Source organism: Eptatretus burgeri, chromosome 10 (genome assembly GCF_056783735.1).
Source record: "Eptatretus burgeri isolate ZD-2024b chromosome 10, Ebu_testis_v1, whole genome shotgun sequence".
In the NCBI taxonomy this organism is placed as follows: domain Eukaryota; kingdom Metazoa; phylum Chordata; class Myxini; order Myxiniformes; family Myxinidae; genus Eptatretus; species Eptatretus burgeri.
In genome coordinates, this window is record NC_140970.1 from 53,328,996 (window position 1) to 53,351,552 (window position 22,557).

Consider the following 22,557-nt stretch of genomic DNA (forward strand, 5'->3'; position numbering starts at 1 on the left):
AAACAAACAAACAGACAGGGGTGAAGACATAACCTCCATTGATCTTCGGTGGCAGAGGTAATGATCATACACAAACACATAGTTTGTACTCAGGCCTTACAGTTTAATAACTACCCTGTATCACACACACAACCATATTTTCAAAGTAAAAATTCAGGTCACAAAGGCAATATGTGTTTTGTAATCCCTTTGTTATGGCATGTACGACTATAGTAATAATTCCTGGTGTCAAGATACATTGAGAAATGATATGCTCATTATGAAATGGCTCGATACATCAATGGGGCATTTACATGCATAGGGTATACAAGGACACTCTCCCAACTTTAAAACAAAAACCAAATAAAGTGTCATGTAACAAGAAATGTAAAGCAAAATAAACAAAATGTAAAGAGGTTCATCTAAAAATCATGCAAGGAAAATTAGATGAGATTTTACACATTAATTTCAAATAAACGTTTTACATTAAAGGACATTCAAATATTGAATAGATTGAACAATCATACGAGACAACATTCCTCTGCCAATGCAGTGCAGTTTGCAGATAATCCAACATTCCTGATGCAATTTCACAAATCATTGATGTCTCTATCAAAAAAGTCCAAAAAGGGTTTTATTTAAGTGTAGAGAAGTCCAACAATGTGGCTCGATTTGGACCTGAACTATTGACAAAGTGAAAATGGCATTGGTATTAATGAAACCCCTCAACAGGATTTGTGGTTCAACAGACGATGACAACGACGACTATGAAAATGTTACATATTCCGCTGTTTTGACGTGGGAATGCCCATTTGCTTTTTTAAGCAGGGGGAGGGTGAGTAAAGATGGGACAACTTTGGAAGAGGGATGGGGGGGGGGTTGAGGACATTCAGTAGGAGGGGGGTTATGAACGCTTGAGTGAGGGTAGGAGATCGATGCCTGAGGGTTGGGAGGGAAAGGGTGAGGACTTGGGGTGGGGGATGGGGGGGGAGAACAAAGATGGACAGTGTTGGGAGGGGGATTCTGAGGCTTTTTTGTTGATGAGTTGTCAGAATTGCATTGTGAGCTTACTGACAGCCAAAATGTAATTGTGTGTGTGTGTGTGTGTGTGTGTCACTGTTGGGGGAAGGTGACGCTATCACCATACGGGTAATGTGCTTGTGTTACATATTATTGTCTAGTTTGGATTTTTGAAAGACAATCATACAAAAGTTTGGAAAAAAGCTGGGAAAGGCCTCCTCTTTTCCCTGCATTCCACCTGCTCTATGTGTCATTTTTGTTTCTGATCCTCTTTGTACTCAACACCAGAGATGCAAATATCCTTTCCATTTACATCTAATAAGGAAATGTAAACTCCAGATTAGCAGCACAAGATGCAGGTGAGAATTTGGCTGTGTAAGATGATCCTAGGCATATGAAACTGACACCTGCATCATGTTTTATATCGGAATCATGAAAATATTGGCAAGATGAAAAAAAATAATTTTTGAGCGACATTAAACACTTGATACTGCATTCACACATGACACAATTCACACACCATTGCAGAAACATCCACCGGAGCAAATGTTTGGGCCTGAAAATGGTGCAGCAGATGGAAGATGAGGAACAAAAAGAGATAGCATTGCTTTGAAAAACAGTTATGAATGAACGAATGAAGAAAAATACGTTAGGTCTCACCATATGCTTATTGCAGTCACGTGATTTAGCCTCCCCATTGGGAGGAAACTTCACACTTGGCATATGATGCCTTCACAATCCAAGATGAAGACCATTTGGTGATAAAGAAGAAGAAAAAAAAAACATTGGACCTGAGGCTTTTCCAAGTAGGCAGCTATGCATTCTGGTGTTGCCTTCATGTTTGAATACGTCCCATATGACATCTGACATGCTGATACTTGCCGATGATCGATATTGGCTTTGGCATTGTCCACCCGGCTCACGCTTCTGTCCTAAAGTCATTACACTGTTGACCAGCTTCAACCTCAGTGACCCAATTTGTTGTAAATAGAACTCAAATTCCACATTTGCCTTGGTGCAGAAAATGTTCTTATGTTATCAAACGAATTAATTTTCCAAGTTGGTGATCGATATTTGATTTGAGGGCAGTGTGTTCACAGCAGAAGGAAGATACTTCAGCATTTCAGAAGCTGCCGTTACAGGGAGCAAATCATGGAGATAAACATGGTACGTAAGTGAGTACAATCTATCTATATGTTAATAAAATTCTCATCTTGTATTTTCCCGAAAATTTTGGGCCACCTTACTCACCATTCGCCTGCGGTGTGCAGTATCAAGTTTCGTTCAAATCGGGCAACGAAAAAAATTATTAAAAAAATCAATTCCCGATTCAGTCAAGTACTCTTCGGGAGAATTTGATCAATGCAAACAACCTCAGCGGTATAGTTCGCTGGAGCTATCTTTTTTTGTTTCTTGAAATGATTTTTTTCATCAACCGTTGTCACAACGGGAACCCAACGGGTTCACGGGTTGTCTAGTATATTACTAAAACTCTCATCTTGTATGTATGTTCCTGAAATACAGCCAAAATGGTACACGATAGCGCAAAAATTTTAGGGCCACCTTACTTAGCATTCGCCTGTGGTGTGCAGTATCAAGTTTCATTCAAATCGGTCAAAGAAAAAAATTATTGAAAAATCAATTCCCGATTCAGTCAAGTACTCTTCGGGAGAATTTGATCAATGCAAACAACCTCAGCGGTATAGTTCGCTGGAGTTATCTTTTTTTTTTTTTCATCAACCGCTGTCACAACGGGAACCCAACGGGTTCATGGGTCGTCCAGTGACACATAAAACAGAAGTCAATAGCTTATATTATTTTTTGTTGTAATGTCGATGATAACCTGTGCTTATGTATTCCACAATTTAAACAGCTGTGTGGCTATTTGGGACAATGTTTTGCTAACATTAGGAGTGGAGAGCTTCAAGATGAATATTTTACAGGTCAGAGTACTAAGCACAAACCAATTCAATTACATACCTCTCTGAAACAACGAATCATAATCATGCACCAAAAGCAGCAATCACGACAGGATTAACAAAACCATCCCTGGGGAAATGAGAGAAAGAGCCCACAGCGAACCGAAATGGATAGGAGAATGCAATCTTGATGTCGGGGTTGCTCTGAGAACGGTTCTTGCAGTGCACACCAATTCCCAACTCCCCCGTGTAACCACCACATGACGCAAAAGCCAAGATGGAGAAAAACTGCAACAAACGTAGAAATAAAAATGGTTTAATTCACTGTCAAAAATCAAAATTCAGGAATGCAATGCAAACTTTTGTTCCTTTTAAAGGGGAACTCAAACGAATTTTTTTTTTTTGGAAACCAGTGTGAATCATTAATCACGGTCTAATTTGAAGGGAAAAAATATATAATTTTTTTGCCAATCACAAAGTGTCGAGAAAAGCTCTCATGTTGATTTTCGATTTCACCAGTGATGTCACACCTTGAAGCCATATTGATCCGAATGGCGGCTTTACAGGAGAAACGGTGCATTTCGAGCTCGGATTCCAATGCCGATTCCACCATCATTAGTAACTTTGAAGATTCTCAGAATGTTAAAACTGATCAGTGTGATTTTGAAGAAACTATTGGAGACAAAATTGGTGATGGAAACGCTTTCGGGAGAATTGAGGAGCCATCTCGTTTCGAGCCTTCTTCTGAAGAAGAAGGCAGAAGTGTTCGTGAAAATGAAAACGCTGCTCCTATGTTAACTTCAGCTCGGTAGGTTTTGCTGTTCCGTTCAATTGGCGATTTATAAGGGAGGGATTTTGCTTTAATTGATAAATCGGTTTATATATTACTCTTGAGCAGAAATACCCATCATCACCCGACAGCACGGACACTGTGTGGGCGACGAATGCTTTGTCCCATCATCCGGAGGCTGACCAGGAGTCTTGTATGTTACAGGATCATCCCGTTTCATCCTTTCCCAGGATGCCATTTGTATCTGTGCCGTGTCCCACCGTCATGTCCGTGAGGTGTCGATGTCCCTCCCCAGTGGATGGGGGATTGTGGAGGGGGGAGGAGGCATGTAGGATGTTGGTGAACTGGTGGTGGTATTGTGAGGTGATGTGGAATTGTGGAGGGGCGGGTGGGGGTGGGGTGTGGGATGGTGATTTGTATTGTGGGGGTGTTGGTTGATGAGGATTATGGGGAGATGGCGGAGTTGGGGGGGGGGGGGGTGACCCTGAAATTTTTAACTTCCTTGGTCAAATCCTCTTAGTGGAGTAGATGATGATATATACATACTTTCTCTCCACTTTAAACAGATGGTGGTTCAAATTTATTTGTCGAAATTTGTGTTGACAATATATAATTATTTTATGGTGCTTTTGTGGGAACTGCAGGCCAATGGCAACAGGCGTTTCATTCACTGGTAAAATCGCCCGTGTACATCTGCTGGTAGCTCGGTAGAGGTGTTGGGATTTGTACCTTTTTCTTAAAAGCTTTGTTCCTTCCCAACACACTTCACTCGCCTGCAGTTAATTAACTACAGGGTGCCCCACAGAAAACGATGAAATTTGGTACAGTTTATTTAAAACAAAACAAAAGCAAACTTAGATGTAGTGTAAAACAAAGATACACTTTATTTTCAAACAAAACAAAAGCAAACTTAGATGTAGTGTAAAACAAAGATACACTTTATTTTCAAACAAAACAAAAGCAAACTTAGATGTAGTGTAAAACAAAGATACACTTTATTATCTTGCCAAAACGAAGTTTATGCAAGATATGTTAGTCAGCTTGTATGTTTTTTTTTGTTTGTTTGTTTGTCTGTAATCACGTATAAAAAATTCTGCAGAGCACAGTTATCATTGGAAATTTTTGTAACTTCGCATATCAGAGGCCTATAGAGGTCCCTTTCAGTGCACAAAATTTTGAAAGTCAAGGTCAAAGATCAAGGTCACTTTGTCACAAATCAGGGGAGTCGACGAAATCCTTATTTTTTGAGTAATTTTGATCGGATCGTCTTCAAACTTCATGGGAATATAGTTCATGGTCTGGCGCTCAGCTGATTAATTTTTGGTGGCGATTGGCCTTGATCTTCATGGTTAGCGCCTGAGGTCAAACATATTTGACCCCAAGGTCAAATTTTCAAGTTTTAGGAACCATATCGTGTAGTACCTCAAATTGAACATCTCGATGAGTGCTTTCTAGATATGTCAAGCTTGAGACATCATGACGTCATTTGGTGACGTTACGAGGCAAAAGCATATTTTTCATGGTTACTCTGTAGAACGATTCTCATCGGAATCTCTCGTAGGCAGATATTCCTCAAGGAGTCGCTCCTGGTGGATCGCAGCTCTGTTCACCTCAGTGTGACCTTAAAGAAGTCACATGTGGTCACCTTTTGGCAAGATACGGGTCACCCTGCAGGTGACATTGGTTTATTTTATTTTTAATAAGGCTCACTTGGGTTTGAGGTAGTGGAGTAGCAGCTGAAATGTGAATCCTATCCAGGTTCCTCCTGATGACTTCATCTTTGCTCTTTGCTTGTTTGGGTACCTTATGATTACTCCAATGCAGGATTGTACCGATTTGATATGAATTGAATTTATTTTAATCCCATTCTAAATTCATTTGAATAATGATATAAAACGAATAATGATATTTGAGTCGCTCCTGGTGGATAGCAGCTCTGTTCATCTCAGTGTGACCTTAAAGAAGTCACACGTGGTCACCTTTTGGCAAGATACCGGTCACCCTGCGGGTGACATTGGTTTATTAATTTATTTATATGTTAGTTTATTGATATGGTAAAATACGGCAAAATAAATCTCAAAATCTCAAATTTCCTGTTTTTCTGTGGGGCACCCTGTATATTCCTGCTTGGGACATTGTGTGTGAGATAAGGAAGGTTTAATCTTGAGTGATTCAAGGGAGCATTGTGTCGCAGAATCTGGGAGGAAAACCTCTGATCTTGCTTATCTGTTTGATATATATCACCAGGACATAAGCCAGCTGGAAATCCAGCTGGCTCCTAGGATGAAAGAAGGAATTTTGCATTGTTATTTGCTGGAGATAAAATCGCGTATCTATGAAGGAGCGATTCAACCATTCGAGTAGAGCACTCTCCGGGTTCCTTAAAAGCAAGAATTGTGGTGCATGGGGTGTGTTTTCCATGCGCACATATTGATATATAATAAGCAGTTTTCTCTCAAGTATATTGACGTCTTCATGCCTTCGTAAAGGGTGATCAACGCCCTGACAATTGGCACAGTGAGCAGGGGTGAGGCGAGGTGGGGATGGATCCTTGGTGACCAAAGAGAAAAGCCGTGGTGACCAATTTGAATAAGGTAAGCTTTTGTGCTGGGGAGTTTAAATTATATATTCTCTTTCTCACCTCAGGTTTTGTCCATCCCTGCTTCTGCCCCTCGTCCTCACCCAAGAACCGGTAAAGATAAGTGTGGAGAGAGAATTGTTTGTTATATATCAAGGGGTAGTTATCTTAAGGTCCGGAAAGGGGAGCTTGAGGGCTGAGGGCATATGGCTGAGGCTGCCTAGTCGGACCCGAGACAACTCCAGGAAGGGCTCAGCAATAGTGATGGGAAACAGATCGGGAAGATGAGAAGAGAAGAAAGAACCTCCTCGGGATACCCCTACTTACCATATGTTTAAATTACATGGGATGGTAGCAGTGGAACAGAATGATTGCTGGGTACAATGGACAGTTGATAGCTCACCATGGCCAGGGGGCAGGTTGTTTGACCTCCCAGTAGTGCAGAATCTGCGGGAAGAGTTGCTAAGATGCCATGGACTATCCAGTAAGAAAACGCCAGTGAATTGGCTGGGATTTGGGTTACGGCAAGAGGAAAATATTAAAAGATCAAACACAGCCAAGCAAGCAACCTTGGCGGGTAAGGTGCTGAAGCTTCAAGGTCAATTAGAAGGTGCGGAGCGGAAAACTAAGGATGCGGGAGCATCAGCGCCGGCACCGAGCAAGATAACAGGACATGGCTCATAATCTGTCCCGGTGTCTGCAGCATCGAGGCAGGGGTACTCCAACACCAATACAGTACCATCGACACCCCAACCCCCGGCATATCAACCGCTGGGACTACCTCAGTCAGCTGCACAGTATCAGCAGTTCAACCCATCGTCTGGGCGGCCATACAAGTCTATATATCGAAAGATCCCAACAGAGGTAGTGTTAGTTTTGAGTGATGGCCGTTTCTTCCACTTAATCGTGAATACGGAATCCTCTCAATCACAGCGGACACCACAAGATATAGCCATCTCTGTCATTTCATAGCAGTGCTCTGTGAAATTTTCTGAGCAGAAAAGCGAACATTTTGAAGGCTCAATCCACACTTGGGTATTTCGGACAAACGTAGTCCAATTTCTGGCAAACTTAGAGTCTTTCGACCATTGGTGTAGCATGAAACCATCTTTGTTTGCATTACTACAACCACCAAGGACACATCGACTCGGCATATTTGTGGAAAATCGAACATTAGCCTTTTGAATTAAATCACACCACGATGTAACCCGTATACAGTATGGATCTGGTGGTCTACTTCCATGTGTGACATCACGGCTAATCTGAAGAAGAAGAAATTTCGACGATCGCAAATTTATTGAATTATATTATAATTCTGAAATCAGGAAAAGACACATCACACGTATTTTGTAGGGTTTCAAGGGATAGATTATCGTGTTGAAGTAGTCTGAGCATTTGGGTTCCCTTTTAACAAGACAGTTTCATATGAGGATAACACGATACAAAATTAAATAAAGTTCAATGAAGTGCATGAATTGTATTTTTTAAAAGGACTCTTATCTAAGGATCGATTTAAACTCAAAACTAAGCACACAAGTAGCATATGTAATACTGTATATAAAGCTCTTTCTAAAGGGGCTGTTACACCTTGACGATTTAGCCAGCGTATGCCAATTTATGAAAAATTTGGCTAAAACGCTGGCACACGTCGAATACGTTATGGGTACATTATGTATACGTTAGGTGCACGCTGAAAAACACTACCATACGTCGTAGTACGCTGGCTTTCATCGTTGTACTTTTATACACTATTTATTTTGTAAACACACTATATATCGTAAATACGTAAATACATTATGACGGGTCTCGCTATTAGCTTAATCAAAGCACGTGACGAAATATCGGAAGTTGTTTTTTTTTTAGTCGACAAAACCTTTAGGCCGCTGCTCTTGGACACATTTGTCCGTGTTTTGGAAGTTTACCGCCGTTGATGCAGCGACTTTTACACCACCTAATTTAACAGGTTACATCAGTTATTTGTGACTGTTGTCTCTGTTCATTATGACGTCCTTAAAAACAGTAAGTTTCCTGTTTATAATGATTTTTCTATTTTGTTTAACTGCGACAGGCAAGAGAGTAAAAAAAATATTCTTTGCATGTGCAATCGAGACAAATTTGGAGCCAAAGTACTGCTAAACCAAGAGTGGATCCAGGGGGATGAGGGGTGAAAAAATATAATTTCTTAAAATATATATTATTCATGAAAATAAAATGATTGGTACGAGTGCTTCACATGGGACACACGTGATCGCGAACCCTCCAGCCACAGCATCAAGGTTAAAGCTAACCACGTGATCAATAACCTTCTCGAGTCACAGTTTCTCAGCGGCACATTCGCTACTAAAGGCCCAGTCACACCTTGACGTTTTAGCCAACGTATGCCGATTTTTGAAATTTTTTTCTAAAACGCTGGCACACATTGAATACGTTATGGGTAAGTTTTAATAACATTGAGAGCACGCTGAAAAACACTACCATAGGTCGTATTACGCTGGTTTAAAACGTTGTACTTTTTGGTTGTCCAAAAAATTTTGCATGCTTGAAATTTTACGACGTACTCAGCGTTTGGCTCACACATTCCGCTACGCTGGCCATAAGTTGTAGGCACGTTATGCGATCGTTGACACACGTTAATTGTATGTTACTCATAAGTCGAAACACGTAGAGGTAACATTCGCGTACCCGAAACTTATTTCTAACCTATAAGTAACATTTTGTAAGCACGCTACGCGAACGTTGTTCACACTTCGCAACACGTTACTTGAAAGTTTCTCATACGTCGAAACACATCAAAGTAATGTTTAGGGTACCCGTGACTTATTTATAACCAATGAATAACGTGCTTGGGAATTATTACGCTGTGCATAGGTTGTGGACGACTAAAACACGATAAACAATCGTTGGTATAACTTATCTATAAGTTATCGAAGCGTTCTGTGTTCATTACTAGTACATTATGTATTTGTCAAAGTCGTTTTTAATACTTTAAAAAGTAAAACAAAGAAATATTTCATCGTGGGAATGAGGAAAAAAAATTAGCAAAAAAGAACATCGAACAATGGTGCAAAGTAGTCTCCTATTCGTGGACGATAAGAGGATCCATCATCACCCACACCCTCCCCATCATGCTCACATAGACATACTACTACTACCAATGCTACTACTACAACTACTACTACTACTGTCACGCACACCATCTACTACTAATAGTATTACTACTACTGATACTACTGGCATTGACATGGACTCAACCTGGAGTCTGGAACAATGATGGGTTCCTCTTGTGAAGCCCATTTGTATATACCAATTCCCCTTAACGCTGCCAATACGCCATTACACGGTAGATGTAAGTTAGAAACACGTTCAGTAAGTGCTGTGGTCGTCCGGAAGACGTCAATCTAATTCGTCTACATACGACAATGTGCGTTTTAGATACGTTACAAATAGGTTCATAGCATGTTACTCAAAGGTTAGAAGCACGTTATACTTAGGTTCAAAGCATGCTAAACATAGGTTAAACGCACGTTACTCATAGGTTCATAGCACGCTTGTCATTGGTTTAAGGCAAGTTACAAATAGGTTCAATGCACGTTAAACATAGGTTCAGAGCACGCTACTCATAGGTTAAAAGGACGTTATCCATTGGTTGAAAATTAGGTTGAGGGTATGTTAAATATTACCTTGACGTGTTTCGACTTATGAGTAACCTACAAGTAACGTGTGTCTGTCGTGTGTAAACGATCGCGGAGCGTGCCAGGAACATATGACAATGCATGCGGAACGTGTTAGCCATACGCCGAGTAAGTCGTAAAATTTTCAGCATGCTTGAAATTTCACGACGTATTACACGTACCACGTAATATGACAGCATACTTCATTGTTTTCCAGCCTACTCTTAACGTATACACAACTTACCTATACCATATTTGACGTGCGCCGAGCGTTTTAGACACATTTTTCATAGGCCGGCATACGCTGGCAAAACCGTCAAGGTGTGACTGCGATGTTGACACTTCAAATTCTCAGGCAGTTATGATTTAAATCGGTGTCCGGCAGGTTCTTAACAGGCTACGCCACGAGTACGCCAGCGATACGTTTAGCGCGCTATGCGTAAGTTAAACTATCGTTGGGCATAGGTTGTGAATGCCGACAATAGGCTAAGCATTCATTGGTAAAAGTTATCAATAACAGAACGAAACGTTCTGTGCCCGTTACTAATATGTTATGCAAACGACCAACACGTTATGAATACACCCAAAACTTAAAAAACATCAAAATTTCAGTGTACGCCAACGTGTTACATACATTTTTATACGTTGCCATTGCTGGCTGAAACGTCAAGGTGTGACAGGGCCCGAACCACTGACATTCACTCACTGATATAAATGTTAAGTCGTATCTTGGTGGGATAGAAAGCTAAAATTTTAAATACTGATACAACTCAAAGCCAATACCCAGGAAAAATCGAAAAACAATTGGAAAAATTTCCACAAACGAAAATATCCATGAATAAAAGTTGGCCAGTGCAGCCTATGTCTGCTCACTGCGAGTCACGTAACCCAAGACAATGGAGCTTACACTGGAACTGGTTGCCAGGCAATGCTAACATGCACCTCTTGTTGTATATATTTTGCTGTATTTACATTAAAAATAAGAAAAAGAGCGATCCTTGCCAGGATCGCAGGATTGCAGACCCTTGCCAGGACTTCTTTTGAGTGGTGTATTTTTATTGGTTTTTGGGTACATCCAATATGGCTGCCAAACTATGTGACCTATGATATCATGTGTGAACCTTTTGTTCCTCATGGACAGGCGGTCATACATGTAAAGTTTTGCCTCCATTTGTTCAGCCACTTCAGAGAAGATTTTTGAAGGGTTTTTTTTTTTAAACAATATGGCTGCCAAATCACGTGACCGATGACGTCATGAAATTTTTTTTTCTGTTCACTATTTATTTTATCCCTAGATGACCCTCAAAAATGTTCATACTGATTGGATGTGGTGTTCTACATATGCAACTATGACATCATAACAAGGGCACCTATGATGTCATAAAAAAAGCAATCACTCATTCCCCATTAGGAATACTTGCGATCGATGTGCCAAGTTTAAATTTTTTCCTTGGTGTGTTTTCAGAGATACAGAGGTCCAACGTTTTTCTGTTTTTACAATATGGCTGTCACACCACATGACCTATGATGTCATAATTATTAAAACATTCAACATGAGTAGTTGCACCAATGGCGAAAATTTTGTCTCAATCCGACAAGCGGTTGCAGAGAAAAACACGAAAGTTCTGTGCAGATAAACAGACAGACAAAAAAAAAAATGGACCCAAATGCAATACCCTCTTCTCTGGCCAAGGTAATTACCATAACTGTAAACTTTAAAATAAAGAGATCATTCTATTATCCAATTCTTGATTTACATAATCTTATCGAAAAAGCTCATTGTAACCACTCACTCATTGATATCTTCGAAGGATTCGGAGAGGTTATTGCATTAGAGAGGCTACCGTGTGTGTGTGTGTGTGTGTGTGTGTGTGTGTGTGTGTGTGTGTGTGTGTGTGTGTGTGTGTGTGTGTGTGTGTGTGTGTGTGTGTGTGTGTGTGTGTGTGTGTGTGTGTGTGTGTGATTAGAATGTACATATGCTGGTTTCAGAATGTGGAATGGAGTCCTCCGAAGCCAGGCTCAAAGTATCCACCTTCATTTCAGTAAGGGGTCACAATTCATGGACCAAGCTGTGAAGTTTTCTTTTCTCAAAGTTTTGTGCCGAGGGCTCTCTTCAGGATCGTCACTGAGCCCCGGACGGCTTCCAACTGTAGTTCGTTTACAGTAATATTCCCAGAGATGTGTTTTAATTTCTCTGTGAGGTTCTTCTTCATCATTCCCGTAGCTCCAACTATCACTGGTACAACTTTGGTATTCTTCAGCTTCCAGGATTTTTTCACTTCATTCGTTTGTAATAATATTCCCAGGGATGGTTTTTAGCTCATCTGTAAAATAGTTCCGGGGAGCTTATGGGATGGAGCGTCATCCACCCGTCCACAAATACTTGCAGCTTCTTCTCAGAAACTACACATGCGATTTCAATGAAATTTGATCACAACCTTCATAACCCGTGATGGCATTAAAAAAGAACAAACTGGGTCTGAAGGGATCTACAAAGGGAGCTTATGGGGGCTGGGGGGGATGGGTTTCCTCCCCAAAGAGGTATTTTCTTCCTTCTTAAACGATACACACAATTCTGATGAAACTTCACGACAATCTTCATCACCCATGACCTACCAAAGTTTGTTCATGACATAAGAAAAGTCTGCTCAAAAGGGGATTTAAGGGGGATTGCCCCCCAAAATATGTATTTGTTTTCTTCTCCAAAACTACACACACAATTCCGATGAAACATGACCACCATCTTCATCACCCATGATGTACTAAAGTTTGTTTACGACATTAAAAAGAAATTGGCGTCTCAGAGGGTCTATGGGGAGAGGGGTTTTGCCTCCCCAAAATAGGCATTTGCTTTCTTCTCAGAAACTACACGCAATTCCGATGAAACTTGACCACCATCTTCACCACCCATGATGTACCAAAGTTTGTTCACGGCATTAAAAAGAAATTGGCGTCTCGGAGGGTCTATGGGGAGAGGGGTTTTGCCTCCCCAAAATAGGCATTTGCTTTCTTCTCAGAAACTACACGCAATTCCGATGAAACTTGACCACCATCTTCACCACCCATGATGTACCAAAATTTGTTCACGGCATTAAAAAAATTGGGGTCGAAGGGGTTCTACAGGGGGAGGGTTGCTCACCCCCCCCCAACTACGTATTTGCTTTCTTTTCTGAAGCCACACACACAATTTCGATGAAACTTAACCACAACCTTTATCACCCATGATGTAAAGGTTTGTTCATGGCATTAAAAATAAATCCAGAGATATTTACTTTCTTCTCCATTATATCTTTTGTGGGTCATCCATGCCTAGTTATCTTGTTGGTTGCCTGGTTATCTTATCCAGCCGCTACCAGATTATCTTATCCTTATCCAGCCACTCTTATCCAGCGGCTACTAGGGGTATTGCCCTTATGTTTAATATCTCTGTGAAGTCCTTTGTCATCATTCCTGTAGGTCCAGCTATCACTGGTACAACTTTGGCATTCTTCAACTTCCAGGATCTTTTCACTTCATTCTTGAGGTCTTGGTATTTGGTCATTTTCTTGATTTCTGCATCGTTTAGTCCAAAATCATTGGTATTAACACCTCAATAAGTAATGGATGTCTGGTGTTGGCTTAATGGTTTGGGTGGGGGGCTTGCGATCTGAGGATCCTGAGTTCAAATCCCACTCAGCTGTTGAATTAATAACAGGTGGGGTTGACTCTGCCTGTCATCCTTCTGAGATCAGCAATATGAGTGCCAGCTTGCTGGTATCCTGTGTTGCAGTGGTGCCCCAGCAAGGATTGTGACCAATAGCCAAGGAGACTGCTTTGGCAGCACCAATGCTCTGCACAGTGTATGGTCCTAATGGATGGATGGAATATGCGATGTCCTCTTCTCTTTTTTTTTCTACCCAAGTATGATATCTGGTCGACACGCTTTGTTTTCGATGTTCATGCCCGATGGGATCATTCCGTTGTACGTGAGTGGTAGGTACTTCCATGTTTTCAGTGATTACTTTTGGTTCATGTTCCCACAAACTTTCTGGAACTGGGACATGAAAGTTTTTACAGATGTGCCAGCAGATCACTTTACAAACTCTGTTGTGTCATTGTTTGTGCAGTTGTTCTGACATGAGTTTGCTTTTGTGTGTCTGTTCGGTCATTAAGCATAACATATCATTCTCTTTACTAACCCCATATATATATATATATATATATATATATATATATATATATATATATATATATATATATATATATATATATATATATATCTATCTCTCCTAAATACCCCCGTCAGCGAAGCGACGGATTGTATTTGCTACTATACTAATAAAAGGCAATGTCTGTCAGTGTGTCTCCTCCATAACTCCCAAACCCTAAAACCGAGCAGCCTGAAACTTTGCATACATACTAAGAAAACTCCAAGGAAGCGCAGGAGTGAAAATTGGGTGTTTGAGTTAATTAAAACACCCCTTTTTAAGATAATTAACGGCCTTATTTAATTATATCCTTCATTAGGCGATCCTCGGCCACCTCGCTGTCTGGGGTCTTTCGGCATTTCCTGGGTAACCTCGCTGGGATCTGAAGCCGCCATGTTTTTTGGACAGCTCAACCTTACCTTGACTTGGAACAGGCTGCAACGATTTAATAATGATCTATATTTTCTGACCTTCCTCACTCATATCGAATGCCTGTTCATCATAGCTAGTATTGCTTTTGTAAGTACTATTAGTTTTCAAATTAGGAGCTTGGAGCGATTTCATGCAATACTCGTATATGACACGATTTTCCACAATCTGTTCTCACGGACTAATTAAAGTATATCAACAAAATATTATTTCACTTTTTCGGATCAGATATCGTTGGGACTAAATAAGTGTCAAAATCTGTTGTGAAATCTGATAATTTAAAGAAATAACGAGTCTTATAACTAAGTCAATATACCTGTTTATTTTAAGCAAGCAAGGCTATGTTCCCTCCTCCATACATACGAGGAAATGTGAAATTTCCAAAGCATTAAACTTATCATTTTCTTCTGTTTGGAGAATTATATAGAGTAAACAAAAAATTAAGGAACATACCAAAATTAATCAGCTTCAGTGAGCTGAATCATTTTATGCATTCACTGCAAGACCTTGTGCCCTGTCCTCCAAAGGGACTGCCTATCCATAGCGTCTGCCAGACAGGGGTCTATTTTTTGGAGGTTTCACGAGGTGCTCTTCAGGGAATCAAAGCAAATCTGGTTAACATTAAAAAAAAAACATTTGCGCAGACCTCGAACCGATGTACCACGTGACGTGCACAGACGAGCAGGCAAAATGGCGGATTTTTTTTGCAATATTTATTTCACAGGCGATTGAACTTTGCAATATTTCCAGGATTGTTCTGCATTAAGCAGTAACTCTTTTGTGGACAATGCCATTTTTTGAACGAATTCATTTTATTTCATTAACTGCTGCGAGTGTGGTGAAGAATGGCTTTAAAGTTAAAGATATCCTCTATGGGATGCAGCGACAGCCTGGCCAACTGTCCCTTATCAACCATTTAATTGGAGTGTTTGCATGACTGCTTCAGCCACTTGCTGAACACCCACTGTCGAGAGTGGTACCACGCTACGTCATTCTGAGCGAACCGTTCACACTCTGCAAACGCTTTTTCCACGCCACATCATTCAGAGCGAGTGGCCCGTGCTCCGCCGACCTGAGCGAGTGGCCCGTGCTCCGCCGACCTGAGCGAGTGGCCCGTGCTCCGCCGACCTGAGCGAGTGGCCCGTGCTCCGCCGACCTGAGCGAGTGGCCCGTGCTCCGCCGACCTGAGCGAGTGGCCCGTGCTCCGCCGACCTGAGCGAGTGGCCCGTGCTCTGCCGCCCTGAGCGAGTGGCTTGTGCAAGTTCAATTCGAGAATATAAAATTTGCAATTTGTTTTAGTTTAAGAGATACTCGTGGCGATCGCATGTGTGCAAATGAAATAAAACAACGAACGCTGACGTCTCCGGGCGTTGATAAACATTGCAATGTACCCAGCGATTCGTAGCTATGATGAACAGCTTGTTCCAAGTTGTGGCCTGTTCCAAGTAATGGTTAGGTTGAGCAGGTCAAAAAACAAGGCGGTTTCAGACCCCAGTGAGGTTACCCAGGAAATGTCTAAAGACCCAAGACAGCGAGGTGGCCGAGGATCGCCTGATGAAGGATAAAATTTAAGCAAGGCCATTAATTATCTTCAAATGGGGTGTTTTAATTAACTCAAACACCCAATTTTCACTCTTGCAGTTCCTTGGAATGTTCTTAGTATGCATGCAAAGTTTCAGGCTGCTTGGTTTTTTTTTTATAGTTTTGGAGTTATGGAGGAGACACATACACATTGCCTTTTATTAGTGTGTGTGTATATATATATATATATATATATATATATATATATATATATATATATATATATATATATATATATATATATATATATATATATATATATATATGATCGCTAGCAGTAGGTATGATCTCGACTCCTCACAACATGATACAACACAACAGTAGCTGGCTCCCAAATATCAGTTCTCATAATATGAAGGTGCACAAAATGACCTATATGGAGAGGTGGATATTCATACGGACATGCTGATCATGGTAAAACTTCTGATATCGTTGATGATTTACAAGCTTATCATTGACAGTATTATCGGGGTCTGGTGTTCACAATATGGTTAGGTCCAATAGATTTTAACTTCCTGGCCATGAGCAATCGTGCTGGACTCTCCAGCGAATGAATGATCGGTGTCGAACACCACGCGAGGGGGGCATGTCTGTCATCAGTACCTGTATGTTTACACTTCTTCAGGGTCTTTTTGATAGTTTTTACATTGCACTCAATAAGACCATTGGACCGAGCATACAGGGAACTTGACATCACTATGACAAAATTCCATTCTTTTGCGAAGTCTCGAAACTCAGCACTGACAAAGTGTTCACCATTATCACTCAGGAGGCAATCAGGTATGCCAAACTCGGAGAAAATACCCTGAAGACATTGAATAAAAACAAGGCATGGGCAAAGATCAGGATGTCCTTGTACAAAAGGAAACTTTGAATAGTAATCACACAGAATTAACCACTGAGCGCCATCAGCTTGGTATAGATCGGTAGCGAGCTTGCTCTACGGCCTAAATGGACCCTCATGATGGAGCAATGGCTCCGAACTCTGTGATGCTTGGTACCTCTGGCAGGTTTGGCAACTGCCGACAGTACAATAAATATCCCTATTGATGTTAGGCCAGAACACGGTGTCTTTAGCGAGAAGTTTGGTCTTTTCATGGCCGAAGTGCCCAGAGTGGAGCTTTTGAAGAATTTCGCGTTGGAAACATTTAGGATAACAACTCACTCTCCCTCGAAAACGATACTGTTTTCAACTAACAGTTCATCGCGACAGCTCCAGAACCCTCGAAGGGGCTCTGGTGTGTCCTTCATGCAATCAGGCCAGCCATTGATGATGACATCACAAAGTCGACTGAGAGCTGGGTCACATAGCGTTTCTTGCTGTAGAATTTGAACCTTTTCTGTGGAAAATCGGACTTGGTCCACATGTAGATAAAGCTCGATTGCACAGGTGTGGTTCGGACTTGGTAAGTGAGAGTCCATCTGTGAGTTGATTGTCGATACGCTTGTGATGCTCGATGGGGAAGCTGTGTCCCTGCAGATGCACCAACATCCGTTTAAGACATGGAGGTGCTACGGGAAGCCGCTTCTCCACGATCATTAGCAGCAGTTTGTGATCCATTATCACAGGGAAATTGTGACCATTCAGGTCAGTATGAAATCGTTCCACACCAAAAACGATCACAAGCAGTCCTCTTCTCTCTCTGTATGCATGGAATGGTCTTTCTGGAAAGGTAGTGGCAGCAGAAACAGCAGATAAGTTTAAATTAGGATTAGATAGGTACCTGGAAGCATTGGAGATCGAGAAGTATAGGGATGTTGGCAGGACTTTTAGGTAACTTGAGCATTGATGCGTGATTATGTGCATGTGTATGGAGTTTTGGTGGGGGTCTCGTCAAGGGATGTTGTGGGGTTGATGTTGTGTGTTTTTTTACCCAAGCCAATGAAATTCCTCCCCTGAAAAGAAGGGGGGAATACAACCCCCCCCCAAAAAATAAACACTTAATTAAAAAAACAACATCATTTTGCAATTTCTTATTTGATGTTGTGTTGATAAATTGGTGTGGTGTTGATGTGGCGCAGGCATGATGGGCTGAATGACCTCCACCTATGTCTAATTTACTTGTGATTCCTTGTGGATACAAACATAGCATTACTCGGCATCGGAGAGGGTCTTGCTCGCAAAAGCAACAGGTTGAAACTGGTTGCCACAAGCCTGGAGCAGGGCGGTGCCAAGGCCATGAATACTCACGTCACACTGGAGGTACACCTGCCGGTTGTAATGAAGAAGAGAGTGTTCAAAAACCTCAGTTTTAAGTTTGTCAAATGATGTGGTTCCCACCTAAAATCGGCATGTTGTTTGAGTAGCTCTCGAAGTGGTGCTGACTTTTTTGCTGAAGTTATCCACATAGTATGCGAGATACATCATCAGATCAAGAAAGTGCTGGAGGTCAGACTTGGATGTAGGTGGGAGAATAGCCCGAAGGTCTTTAACCTGAGGATCTGCCTGGATCCCCTGAGCACCATACATACACATTCCAGAAGAATGCGATACTGCTCCTCTTTATGAAACACAAAGCAGAATTGGACACGAGTCCTTCACGTTGCGCAGTAAGCAATAGCTCATGGAGGTTCCGATCATGTTCCTCTTCTATGGCCCGGTGCATAGCAATGTTATCTGCAATATTAACAGCACCTTTACTGTTCCTCAATGTACAATCCCTCTCACATTGGAAAATGTCCTGGCTAACAGACAAACCGAACGGAAGATGCTGGAAACAGTATCGGCTTGATGGGGTCTGAAATGTAAGCAGACGGTGACTATCAGCATCAAATTTCATGGCTCAGTATCCATCCATCCATCCATTGGGACCATACTCTGTGCAGAGCATTGGTGTTGCCAAAGCAGTCTCCTTGGCGATTGGACACAATCCTGGACGCATCGCCACTCCGACACAGTATACCAGCAAGCTGGTACTCATTTTGCCGACCTCGGAAGGATGACAGGCAGAATCAACCCCACCTGGTATTAATTCAACAGACAGGTGGGATTTGAACTCAGGATCCTCAGATCCCAAGCCCACCACCCTAACTATTAAGCCAACACCAGGCATACACAGCTCAGTATCCAGACTTGGAATCAAGCTTTGAGAAGCAATTAACTCCAGCAAAACGATGACTTAGTTCCTCAGTTGTTGATCCGCCAACATCACAGAAGGTCAACGCATGGTTTCGGTGATGAGGATCTAGGCAAACACGAAAAAAGTCGCACACATGTGTAATGGCAGACATGATGGTCACCACGTCGATTAAAATAAAAAAAACGGCAGGACGTCAGTTGGAACAGAAAATTGGCAGTCCAGGCAATGGGAAGACGTTTACCGCTGCCACCATGTCATGTATTGATATTTGGGTTGATCGATGACAAGTATTGCAAACGATCTGATACGTTTATTACAGCCGTCCTGTACACACAGGGCTCGGCTCCTGTTGTTCACCCAACTGGAAGTGACAAGAATGTGACAACCCGACCATACATAAAGTGACAGGTAAATGTCAGCTGCATTGCACCTAAAGCATACATATTACAGTATACGGTGTTTCTTCCAAGAGTATAACTTTCAGATTTTCAATGTGCTCACAAGTGATGGATTGTATTGGAATAGCTTCTCTCCTATGCTTTACCTCCAGAGGGTGGTGGTCCTCAATGTATCATTCGGAAAACCAATCCCATTCTTGAAACACAGTAAAATAAAGGGCCTTCATCACTCAAATATCCATTGTACTGCTTTACAGATGACTCCGGCATCGTGCAGGATGGATAGTTCCTCACCCCTCCACCAGGCAAGCTGAGGCAAAATCCCCTTTGCTGATCTCCAGAAAATAAATAACTGGTACTAATACCTGGAAAATTATTATTATACAGAACAAAAAAGTCCTCTGGAGCTTCTGGGCCTCAATGTTAGCTACAAGTTGTCTTGGACAGATGATATTTCTCAGCTGGCTGCCAACCTCAAATTATCTGCAGGGTAAAATCTTTCTTTGCCATCCTCAGATTATAACTGTGTATAAGGGCTTTATCCAAAGTGTCATGGAATATGACTACCCTACGGACTTGTACCCCTTGACACTACAGAATCCAAGGCAGTGCAAATGATTGGCATCTTGCAAATGGAGACTGTCTCAAGGTATGCCTTGTGCTCACTGCATGCAGGTTAGTGGCCATTATGTGTGTGTGTGTGTGCGTGTGTGTGTGTGTTTTTTTTTTTTTTAACATTGCCTCAAGTTCAGTGGAGCTTATACAGAAATCACATGCAGGGACAAAATCATTAAATAGGCATCAATGTACTTTACTTTTAATTACAAAGATAGTAGTAGGCAATGGAAAAATACATCAAGTATATGGGATTTGCACCAGGGTTCCAAGCCATTGGTTAATATGAGAATGCAAAACAGGCCAACCATTCTTCTTTTTTATATATATGATTAAGGCTCGTGGAGGAGGAAGAACAGAATGGAAGGGAACAAAATGGAAAGGGAGAAACACCAACAGCAAAGTAAAAGTGAGAGTGACATCAAGGGGAGGGCGATGGACCTATGGAGGCAAACAAGCTGCACACAAATTGAATGAAATGCAGCAAGAGGAAGGGGAAAGTGGGGAATTATTATTTACCAGCTACCATAATGATCCTATGCCTGGTGTTGGCTTAATGGCTTGAGTGGGGGGCTTGGGATCCTAGAGTCCTGAGTTCAAATTCTGCTTGGCTTTTGAATTAATACCAGGCCGGGTTAACTCGACCTGTCATCCTTCCGAGGTTGGCAAAATGAGTGCCAGAATGCTGGTATCCTGTGTGGGAGTGGCGACCCATCCAGGATTGTGCCCAATAGCCAAGGAGACTGCTTAGGCAGCACCAACGCTCTGCACGGAGTATGGTCCCAATGGATTGATGGATGGATTATGATCCTGCTTTCTCACCTACCAACTCACATGAGTTTTACCATAAAACCATTTATTTGTTACCCCCCCCCCAATGTAAAGGTCACCTCCATTCATTCATTCATCCACCCCATCCCCATCTCCTGACCCCAAGGGCTCTCTTCTCTCACCTGTGGAACTGTCTTTCTTTGTGAGTCTGTTGCCTTGCGGTCTTCACTCAGGATTTAAAGTGTGCTACCCACCACCACCACCACCACACCATGGTCTCACCCTTTTATACCTCTTAGCTTTACTACATCCTCCAAGACCCTGTTCCCACCCTCCATTCACAATTGCTCTTCTTGTGCTGTGATGCATTCATGGGTTATTGTCTTTTTGTTTCACCTTTTGTTTTTGTAATATGGACGATGCTCCCCCACACATCCCCCACATCCCTCACCTTGGGTAAACTGACCCAAAAGGTCAATAACGCAATGTTTTCATTCCTGTAACATGCAGTATGACACATCATATAGGCGGCTGCAGTGAGGAGCAGGATCTGCTTGTCAGAATGTCCAAAACCAGAAAAGCTTATGCTTTTAAAAATACAATTATCCCAGTACCCTGTCCAGATCTGCGAACGAGAACCACAGACAGGATGGTGTGTGGAAGACATTGTCTGTCAAGATCCATAAGGTGACAGTCAGGGTGGAAAAGGATTCCTGGTCCTACAGCAGTGAAGGAGTTTATATTTAATATATCATATGCATGATTCCACCACAGCTGTAAAACCATGTATAAGCTAACTAAGAAGTACCATAAAAAAAGTTGGAGGAACCCAAGCACATGACCCTATTTTATTCTCGTGATAGATTGGAGAAATGCCTCCAATTGTGCCATTAATCTTTTGTTTTAATCCCATATAGAACATGCGACCATATTTCCACATTGCAAATATTGAAGATTTTGCTTCAGTGAGATTTATACCAATCATTCATTCACTCTCTGTCTCTCTCTGTCTGTCTGTCTCTCTCTCTGATATACAATACTCTTCATAGAGTATTGTAATAGAGTCATAGAGTCATAGACTTCATAGAGTCATAGAGTATTCATAAATAAACAAGAGTTTGTTTCCTGCCAGCTTCCTGGCTGGTTTGCTCTTGGCTTCCCAGCAGTTGTTTTGGCAGAAAGTTGGAATCTGGCCATGGTGCCGGCGATAGCTTGCCTAATCTTCGTGAAGAACACTGTGGGGTTTAATGTCCACCAACGAATGCTGGCAGACGGGATGCCAGTTTAACGTCCATCCGAGGGATGGCGCACACATTGATGAATCGTCCGGCCTGTGAGACACCAGGATGACAGTTTGTAGCTGGGTCAGGATTCAAACCCAGGCTCGACAGCTTAGGGGCGAGTGTGCACACCTTGAGGCCATCCTGCCAGCCCCTCATACCAACAGTTAACAAACAACAAAAGGAACATTATATTTGAGGTAACCCTTGAAAATGTGGATTGAAACATGACGAAGCAGCTTCAGTCTCACATTTCAAA

The 22,557-nt window shown here is 41.8% G+C and overlaps 1 protein-coding gene across 1 annotated transcript in view; it reads right to left on the reverse strand.

Annotated features, from left to right (window-relative positions):
* Positions 1 to 22,557, reverse strand: part of LOC147018588 (synaptoporin-like) — a 64,664-nt gene that overhangs the window by 41,056 nt on the left and 1,051 nt on the right. The window contains exon 3 of the mRNA XM_085898382.1: positions 3,082 to 3,206. Within this exon, the coding sequence (XP_085754508.1) occupies positions 3,082 to 3,206 (125 nt within the window). The remainder of the gene's footprint in view (positions 1 to 3,081; positions 3,207 to 22,557) is intronic.